General features: G+C 41.9%; 2 protein-coding genes across 2 annotated transcripts; both read right to left on the bottom strand.

The window, feature by feature from the left end:
• Positions 1-5,758: 5,758 nt before the first annotated feature.
• On the bottom strand, positions 5,759-6,397 carry LOC107788830 (uncharacterized). Its single transcript, XM_016610559.2, has one exon. It carries the CDS (start codon positions 6,395-6,397, stop codon positions 5,759-5,761), a length of 639 nt encoding a protein of 212 aa, XP_016466045.2.
• Positions 6,398-8,546: 2,149 nt separating this feature from the next.
• Positions 8,547-9,254, bottom strand: LOC142173741 (uncharacterized). The gene has a single exon (XM_075239382.1). The coding sequence runs from the start codon at positions 9,252-9,254 to the stop codon at positions 8,547-8,549; it is 708 nt and encodes a 235-aa protein (XP_075095483.1).
• Positions 9,255-10,471: the final 1,217 nt, after the last annotated feature.

Here is a 10,471-nt window from a genome sequence, read left to right as displayed (position 1 = left end):
CCTTCGCATCCGTTCCTTTTTTACTTCGAACGTCCCATTGACTTGATTTACCACTAGGAGGGAATCACACTTAGCTTCGACCACCTCGGACCCAAGCCTTTTAGCCAATTCGAGACCTATAATCATGGCCTCATACTCGGCCTCATTGTTAGTCAATTTCACAGTTCTAATAGACTGCCTAACTACATTACCCATAGGCGGCTTCAACACGATGCCGAGTCCGGACCCCTTTACGTTCGAGGCACCATCCGTAAAGAGGGTCCAGATTTTCAAGAAAGTCGCTGAGGTTAACAACAATTCCTTTTTGACTTCGGGTATTAAGGTCGGCATAAAGTCGGCCAAAATTTGTGATTTGATGGCGGTTCGGGGTCGATATTCGATATCGTACCTGCTAATGTCTACGGCCTATTTGGCCAACCGGCCTGAGAGCTGGGGTTTGTGCATAATATTCCTTAGTGGGTAAGAAGTTACGACACATATGGGGTGGCATTGAAAATACCGCTTTAACTTTCTGGAGGCGCTTAACAAAGCGAGCGCCAATATTTCCAGGTGAGGATACCTTGTTTCGGCCTCGCCTAGAGTTCTACTAACACAGTAAATAAGAAATTGCGTACCTTCCTCTTCCCGAACTAGGACTCCACTTACCGCTACCTCGGATACCGCCAAGTAAATATACCACTGCTCGTCCGCCTTTGGAGTATGGAGCAAGGGTGGACTCGAAAGGTAACGTTTGAGTTCTTCCAAAGCTTATTGGCATTCCAGAGTCCAAGAAAATTTATTCTTCTTCTTCAATAATGAGAAGAACCGATGGCTCTTGTCTGAGGATCTTGATATGAACCGGCCTAGGGCAGCTATGCTCCCGGTTAGCCTTTAAACGACCTTAACACTTTCCACCACGGTGTTGTCTTCTATAACTTTGATTTTATCGGGATTGATCTTAATCTCTCGGTTGGACACCATGAATCCAAGGAATTTTTCGGATCCGACCCCGAATGCATATTTTTCCGAGTTCGGCTTCATATTGTATCTCTTCAGTATATCAAAGGTTTCCTGCAAATGTTTCAAATGGTCCTATGCTCGTAGGGACTTAACTAATATGCCGTCAATATAAACTTCTATTGATTTTCCTATTTGTTCTTTGAACATCCGATTTACTAGGCGTTGATAAGTGGTACCAACGTTCTTTAGTCCGAACGACATTACGTTATAACAGTAGGTGCCAAATTTAGTGATAAGGGAAGTTTTTTCTTGATCGCCCTGGTCCATCTGAATTTGGTTATATCCATAATAGGCATCGAGAAAGACGAGTATCTTGTGCCCGGCTATCGCATCGATCATGCGATCGATGTTAGGCAAAAAAAAAAGAGTCCTTGAGGGAACGCCTTGTTCAAGTCTTTGTAATCTACGTACATTCTTTTACGGCTGGCTGCTCTCCATAAATCGTCTTGATTTCTCCTAGTGTGGGGATCTTCAGTGCCTGGTGTAGTGTCGAGGGGTTCAATCACATAGAATTTTATTTCCTGAATGGTCCCGGCGGTGTTCACCAGTAGGGTTATCTCCCCTTTAGTAGTTTCGCATGCCATGTTGAATCCGTTTAAAACCCGAATTGTCGGCACTATTTGTTCTTGTAGACCCAACTGCTCTACGACCCTCGATCTGATGATATTGGCCGAGCTACCTAGATCAATCAACACACGCTTAACTCGAGAATTATTTATCAGTACAGATATTACCAGTGCATCATTATGCGGTTGTTCGATGCCTTCGACGTCCTCATCGTTGAACGAAATGATTCCCTCCGGGATAAAATCTCGGGTTCATTTTTCCCTTGTGATGGACACCTTAGTGGGCTTTAGCATTGGTCCCTGAGGGACTTCGACTCCACCAATGATTATGTTGATGACGTGCTGAGGTTCTTCTTCTTTGGTCTGTTTGTTGGAGTCCCTATTCCTGAAGTGATTTTTGGCTCGATCACTCAGAAATTCCCGGAGATGCCCGTTATTGAATAATCGAGCCACTTCCTCTCTTAACTGTCAGTAGTCCTCGGTTCTATGGCCATGAGTGCCGTGATACTTACACATTAAGTTAGGGTCTCTCTGGGTAAGGTCAGACTGCAATAGTCGAGGCCACTTGGTATCTTCGATGCGCCCGATGGAAGATACGATCCTAGCAGCATCGACATTGAAGTTATATTCCGATAACCTTGGTGCCTCCCTGGCCCCGAATGTCCTGTCGAAACCGTTTTTGCTCATGAGTCCCCGGCTACTGTGGCTTCGATCATTCCTCTTTTTGTTTCTCATGGGGTTACGCCCAAATCCGTTACCCTTACGATCGCCGCTATACGGTTGATATCAGTCTCTGTTCTGTCTTGGTTCATGATCGGTGACTCTCTTAGGCCTGTCATTAGTTCAGATGAGATAAACGGACCCGGAGGGCCCCCCGAGTTGATCGTCCTCAACTCTGATATTTGACTGGTACATGTTATGGATGTCGGCCCAAGTTACCACCGTGTACTCTATCAAATTCTGTTTCAACAGTTGTGAAGCCAAGGAGATTTGGGGGTTGAGTCCTTGAGTGAACGCCTAAACGACCCAATCATCCGCAACCGGGGGCAGGTCCCTCTATTCCATTTGAAACCTCGATACGAATTCCTTGTGCATTTCGTTATCTCTTTGTTTTACCTTGAAAAGGTCCGATTTCTTGGTCTTGACCTTGATGGCCTCGGCATGCGCTTTCACAAAGGCATCTACAAGCATAACAAACGAATCAATAGAATTTGGGTGTAAGTTGTGATACCATATCATTGCTCCTTTGGATAGGGTTTCCTTGAACTTTTTTTTAGCAAAACCGGCTCGATTTCGTCATCCTCCAAGTCGTTCCCTTTGATGGCACACGTATAGGAGGTCACATGCTCATTTGGATATGTGGTTCCACTATAGTTCGGAATTTTGGGCATGCAAAAGTTCTTCGGGATTGGCTTCGCTGCCGCACTCGGAGGGAAATGCTTTTGGATAAATATCTTGGAATCCAGGCCTTTCAATATCGGGGGCGCTCCTGGGATTTGATCGACTCTCGAGTTATAGGTCTCCACTTTTTTCTCATTAGCCTCAATTTTCTTCTCCCCCGATTCCACCCGCTTTGTTAGTTTCTCAAGCAATTTTATTAGTTCGGAGTTGGTCCCGGGCTCAGCCCGGCCTTTCTGTGGCTTGCTCATTTCTTCGGGTGTTTTTCCGAGATGATTCGGGCTCAACTCTGCTGGCGGCGCGACTTTGATTCTGCAGCTATGCTATCGCCGCCTGTTGGGCCTATAACATTTCGAAGGTCACCCGCAAATTGATCCCGTCGCCTTCACCTTCGGGCGTACCTCGAGTCGTAGGTCGAGCTCCTCCGCGAACGCTGTTCTCAGGGTCGGTCGGGAGGTTAGCATCGATGGCCACATGCGAATTGGCGTCAACTGGGTCTGCAACTGGGGCTCCGTTGGATCAACATAGGGTATCTCGTTGCTAGGCACTATATTATTGTTTTCGCCGTGATGGACAGATTCAACGTCAACGTTCAAGTGACCAGACTGAGAGTTTGACATTTTTAGGTTGACCTGAAATTAAAATCTCAAAGAACAAGCGTAAAATAGAGCGTGTTATGAAAATTTGTATCAAATTACCACTTTTATCCTTAGCCCCACGGTGGGCGCCAAACTGTTTACCCTTAAAAATGGATAACAATTGAATTTATACGCGGTTTTAAGGATATGTGGACTAATTCAATACAAGTTATTAATAACGTTAGATGAGCAAATTAAAGATAGAATAAACAACCAAACTAGTAGTAGTATTGAGTTCGGGCTCGGTTATGAGCTTAACAATTAGCCTGCCTTCGGTTCGGAGCCAAACACTTATGATGAACTATGAGCAAAATTAAGGACTTTGAATCACTTTTAGGAGCAAAGAAAATAAATGTATATTGCCTTGATATTCGTGTTACAATATGTCTATTGAATAGTAAGCTTACCCTTTATATAATATGAGAGTTTTACCCTAAGTATAATTTTAAAAAAGGTAAAAATCTTCCTTTTCGCTAATCACTGATCTGCTGCTGATACGGGGCGCGATTTACCCCTGATATCCGATTGGGCACAAATATCACAGCCCTTTGTTAGTCGTGCTCGGTCGTTTGGTAATGCTTTCCGAGGACTTGGAACTCAAACCGGATCCGAAAGGCGTGGTCTCGATGGCTCCGAGGACAGATGTTTTGTTCGGGCCTTGATACGAGAGGTTGCTGGCTTCAATTCTGATTCTTTGTAATTACGTCCTTGCTCTGTTTGCCCCACCGAAAAAATCGGGGCGCTCATTAGGCTAACCGTATACAAGCTGGTTGTCTTGTTGATAATAAGTACTTGAAGAAATTTACTGCCGGCAGGAAGGCAGGCGGCTGTCATAGTCGTTAAAAAATTGCAGACAATGTATCAAAATTTAAAAAATAATTATAAAAAAAGAAGAAGAAATTAGCAGACTAAAAATACCGAGGAAAAGAAAAAGGAAAAAGGAAAAAGGAAGAGAAAAAGAAAAGAAAAATACACTATTCCTCGAAACCACTTTCTACTGTTTTAAGAGATTCGTTCGTGCCTTTTCCGAAAGCAACATTCTTCCTCGTATCCGACAATGAATTTTTTTTTGTGTTTTTTAACTCAAAAATAATTTTAGAATAAAATAATTGAATTTATATTTAATGAGGTTATTAATCGGTTCAAGTTATGCTTAGTTAAAAATTCGTCTGATTAAACTAAATAAGCAATATATAATAATAATAATTGTGCGTTGACGAATAATATGGATTTTATATATTGGAAACACGAGATTACTTGATTAAGTCCAAAGTTGTATATTTATATTAAGTTCGTTTTCATTATCACTACAAATAAGTTGTTTAGTGATAATTTTTAAAACTGACTCAAAATTTGGAAGCATGCACGGTAAGGGGAAGGAAACTTATTTGCATTTGACGTTTCCGACAAAATAGTTAATTTAGTTCTTAGGAAAAATGATGGGAAAATACATAATTACCCTATTGGGGTTGTTGCACTTTATTAGATGTACCCTTTTACTTTGCGGACTCCTATGACCCCCTTGTACAATTTTAAAATGGTATTATTACACGCGTTTTAGGACAACTCCACTTTCAACATAGGGAGTGAGGGCATGCACTGGTATTTGCCTGACACGTGTCAAATACTAAAAACAAAAGACAAAAAAAAAAACTAAGTATATTTTACCTACACCCCCAAAATACTTTCCAGTCCCTTCCCTGCAAACCCCAGCCCGTAACCTCTCCCTCACTTTCTCTCTTGCCGCTGTCAACCACCTGTTGTAATTAATTCTAAAAACTAAGAAAATTGCAGTAATTGAAAGGAGAACAGCTAAGAAGAAGCAGAAAATAGTTAGGGTTTATTTCATGAAAAAGCAGATGAAAGCTCAACTCTGTACAAATACTGACATGCCTAACTAGGGACTATGACGCAAAGTGTCCAAATAAAAAAATATAGAAGAGTGAATGTGTATATAACACCTCTTACACTTAAAAGGTAAATGGACTTAACTGTAAACTAGTAAAGTAATAACTAACTTATATTCCTTATGTTAAGTACCACTCCCTCAACTGTATGTATTACTCCCGCATGCCCGTTAATACTCATTTCAATCTAGCTCACATCAGTACCCCGCCGTTAAGAACTTCCTTGTCCCCAAGGAAGGAATGAAGAAAATCAAACTCTCAGAGCATTAGCATCTTCCCAGGTAGCCTGAGCTTCATCAAGGTGTTCCCATTGGATGAGCAGTTGAACCACAACTTTGTTACCCTTTTGAACCATTCTCCTGTCTAAAATCTTGACTGATTTTGGACAATATGGACTCGAAATGTTCAGCACTGGTGGATGCGAGATTTGAGCTGGAACTGCAAAGCATGGTTTGAGCACTGAAACATGAAAAGTAGGGTGAAGGAGCAAGTCAACTGGTAAGGATAACTTGTAGGTAACAAGTCCCACTTTCTGGATGACCATGTAGGGACTATAGTACTTAGAAGATAGCTTGCTGAAGTGATGAGCAACCATAGTCACCTGTCTATGAGGCTGAATTTTCAGATACACCCAATCCCCCACACTAAATTGCCTATCGGTTCTTCTCTTATTGGATTGCATCTTCATTCTCTGCTGTGATCTGTCTAGATGGTATTTAAGCAATTGCAACTTGAATTCTCTAGTCACCATGCCCCTATCTACTTCAGGTAGCTCGGAATCCCCAGGAACATATGAAAAGTGTAAAGGATGTGGCTGACCATAAAGGGCTTCATATGGAGTGGTTTTGAGTAAAAGTGTGAAAAGCCGACCACCAGGTCGTGAGGACATAAGAAAGGAATTGGGCCCAATCAGAAGGTGAATCAGAACACTAGCACCTGAGATAAGTTTCAAGATATCTATTGATAACTTCATCTTGCCCATCGGATTGGGGATGATAGGCAGTAAAAATATTCAATGTAAACCCTTGAATAGCAAATAACTCCTGCCAAAGTCTATTTGTAAACACAAGATCTCTTCCACTAACAATATCCTCCGGCATACCATGCAATTTGAAAATTTGCTTCATGAACATCTTAGCTATATCAGCTACTGAATAAGGATGGGAGATAGCTAGGAAGTGAGCATATTTGGTTAGCCGGTCAACGACCCATATAACAGTATCCCCTTTAGACTTTGGAAGGCCTTCAATAAAGTCCATGCTAATGCTACTCAAAGCAGTAACAGGAGTGTTGAGAGGTTTAAGCAACCCCGGGTAGGCAGCAGAGTCATACTTATTTTTCTGACAGATGGCACATTTTTTGACATAATCTGCCACCACTTCCTTCAATCCTTTCCAATAAAATAAGGCTGCAATCCTCCTATATGTGTGATCAATTCCTGAATGCCCTCCTGTTGGGGGTATCATGCCACAACTTGGGAATTTCACTTCTCAAAGATAAATCAGGCCCTACCACCAATCTACCCTTCTTCTTCAATTGATTATTAATATAAGTATACCCTATATTGTCACCCTGCTTGGATACCAATTTCTGGATTAGTTTCACCAAACGAGCATCTTTCTGCCAACTAGCCATGATAGATTGTAGCAAATCAGTTCTCATAGTAGATAGAGTGAAAGCTTCCAGTTCCACTGCTGGTAGCCTGGTCTGCAACTTTGTTTTCTTTGCCTTTCTTGTACTCTATGTCAAAGTCGTATTGTATCAACTTGGTGATCCACTTTAATTGAGACACTATATGCAATTTCTATTCCAATAGGAACTTAAGAGCCTTCTGGTCAGTTTTGACTGTGAAGTGCCTGCCCACTAAGTTTTGTCCCCACTTAGTCACAACCATGACTAGTGCTAACAACTCCTTGTCATAGGAAGATAGAGCTTGGTGTTGGCCTAATAACCCCTTGCTCAGGTAAGCTATAGGTCTGCCTTGTTGCATTAAAACAGCCCCAATGCCTAAGTCACATGCATCTGTTTCCACCACAAATGGTATAGAGAAATCTGATAGTGCCAATAAAGGAGCTGTAGTAAGAGCCTGCTTCAATGTCCCAAAGGCCTCACTGACCTTCTCTGTCCACTTGAACCCATCCTTCTTCAGCAAGTCAGACAAAGGTCTACTGATCTGCCCATCACCCTTAAAAAATCTTCTGTAGTACCCTGCCAGCCCCAAAAACCCTCTTAACTGTTTGATGTTAGTTGGAAGTGGCCACTATTGCACAATTTGAATTTTCTTAGGGTCAGTAGATACTCCTTGAGCTGATATGTAATACCCAAGGTATTCCACTTTTTCAGCAGCAAATTGGCACTTAGACCTCTTAGCAAACAACTGACGTTTTAGTAGCAACTGGAAAGTTATTCTCAAGTGTTCAACATGCTCCTCAAGACTCTTACTGAACACCAAGATATCATTAAAAAATACCAAGATGAACTTCTTGAGGTGTGCTTGGAACACATGGTTCATTAAGCCTTGAAATTTAAAATGAGCATTAGTCAGGCCAAAAGGCATGATTAAGTACTCATAATGACCACAGTGGGCCTTGAAGGCAGTTTTGTGGACATCAGATGGTGCCATTCTGATTTGATGGTAGCGTGCTCGAAGGTCAATTTGGAATAGATCATGGAGCCACCTAATTCATCCAAAAGCTCCTCAATTACTGGGATAGGATATTTATCCTTAATGGTAATTTGGCTTAACGCCCTATAGTCAACACACATTCTCCAACTCCCATCTTTCTTCCCCACTAGCACCACAAGTGAGGCAAAAGGGCTGTAACTATATTGTATAAGACCCTGAGCAAGGAGTTCTTGTACCATATTCTCAATAATGTCTTTTGCATAGGGGAATACCCGTAGGGCCTTGAGTTGACAACCTTAGATCCTTCTATTAGGGGAATCTGATGATTAAATGGTTCTCTAAAGTGTGGAATATCCTTGGGGGCATTAAACACCTCATTGTACTCCTCCAACACTTGTTGGATAATGGGAGGTTAATTGATTTTCTCTTCCTTATCCTTTACCAGAACACCTGTAACAGTAGGAGTGACTCTAATCATGAATAAGTGAGCACTGGTGCACTCCATGTTGTGAAAGGAATTGGAATCCACTTCCTTCAGAGTGGGGTTAATGCCTTGTACTTTAAGCATCTTCCCCTGATACTCAAACTCCAAAGAGAGTTTCCTGTAATTAAACTTGATATCTCCAAGCTCAAACAACCACTGGACTCCTAATACCATATCACTGGACCCTATTGGAAACAACAAGAAGTCTGAGGTGTAAACTGCTCTCTGCATCAACCATTCAATTCTCCTACATATCTGTGATACTTGCACAATACTGCCATCTGCTACACTCACATTCTGTGGTCTATAGGTTTCTATATGCCATCCCATCTTGATAGCAAAATTAGAATCAACAAAGTTATGAGTAGAACCTCCATCTATTAAAATGTTAATAGCTCTCTTCTGATTATAGACAATCACTCGAATGGTTGTGTAACCTCTGGTTCTATTTAGATCCTGTAGAGAGATTTCACAATTTGCAATTGCTTCCTCTGCACTATTTCTCTCCTCATTAGTGTCATGTACTACTTTCTCTAACTCCAATAAGAATAAATGCTTTCTATCTTTACACACATGCCCTAGTTCGAACTTCTCATCATAAAAGAAACAAAGTCCTCTAGCCCGTTTGTCATTCATTTCGGTAGTAGTTAACCTTCTCCTCTTATTTCTATCCTCCACCACATAATTAGGCTTGTGCACCTGTGCTGCCCTATCATAGGGCCTGGGGTTGTTAGGTACAACAACATTTCCTGAAGGTCGAGGCAACGCATGTGGATAATTTAAGGGAAAACTTCTCATAGCCTTGGACTGGGAAAGAAAAATAGATTCCTGCAATCTTGCTAAGTGGTAGGCTTGTGGAAGAGAATATGGTCTATGGATCATAACAACATCGCTCAACTTAGGTTTTAGCCCATTTAGGAAGATACTAATTGCATGGTTAGGATCAAGGTGCGGCCTAGTCATGGCCCGATCAAAAACCTCATGAAAAGCCAATACACTCCAGGTTGTCGCAACTTAACCAGCTCCCCCATTGGATCTTCATATTCATGCCCAAACCTGTCAGCTAGAGCAGGCAAATACTCCTCCCAACTAGGAGGGGCTAGATGTTGCCTACTTCTCATGTAAGCTTGGTGCCATTAAATCACAATATCGTCAAAGTGAATAGAGGCAATTATAACCTTCTGGTGAGGTTGAATCTCATCGAAATACCACCAGAATCTAGGTAAATCAAGGAAATCAGCCATATACCACCAGTCACGAAAACTTTTCCCACAGAATCTAGGGAAATTAATTTTTTTCAAGCGTGTAAGTGACTGGGGATTTTGTGTTGGTGACAAGGGGCAAATTGAATTTGGGGTATAGTAATTCTGGGGATACGAAGGATGATAGTTTTGAGGGTGTGAAGAGTAATAGTGCTGAGGGTTCATACGGTAAGGGTTTTGGGCGTTTGAAGGGTATATGGTTGGAGGTATCTGTGATGAATTTTTTTTTGGAGGTGAGGGTAAAGCATGCTGAAAGTGTGGGGTTTGCATTTTTGCTGGAATCGGCTGAAAATGGGTCTGGTTTTGTGGAATTTGGGTGGAAATTGGTTTGGGGACGGGTCAATATTGGCTATTTAGAGCTAAGTTCACTGGTGGTGTGACGGTTACAGATGTGGATGAAGTTTGTGCAGATTGTAAAGTAGAACGACTAGTAGAGGGTCGATTCTCTGTACCTGGGAGTCTCAAGGGTCCTTCTGTACGAGAATAGATCTCTTCTCGTCCGTTTTCCGTCTGGGCTAGTTGTTTGTCTCTGCCGAAACTCCGGCCAACCTCTAAAGACTCTTTGAGTTCACGAAAAGCCTGCTCATGAAC

The sequence above is a fragment of the Nicotiana tabacum genome, chromosome 19, assembly GCF_000715075.1.
Source record: "Nicotiana tabacum cultivar K326 chromosome 19, ASM71507v2, whole genome shotgun sequence".
Taxonomy (NCBI): domain Eukaryota; kingdom Viridiplantae; phylum Streptophyta; class Magnoliopsida; order Solanales; family Solanaceae; genus Nicotiana; species Nicotiana tabacum.
The sequence above is the reverse complement of the archived record's forward strand: the minus strand, read 5'-3'. Positions and strand labels throughout refer to the sequence as shown.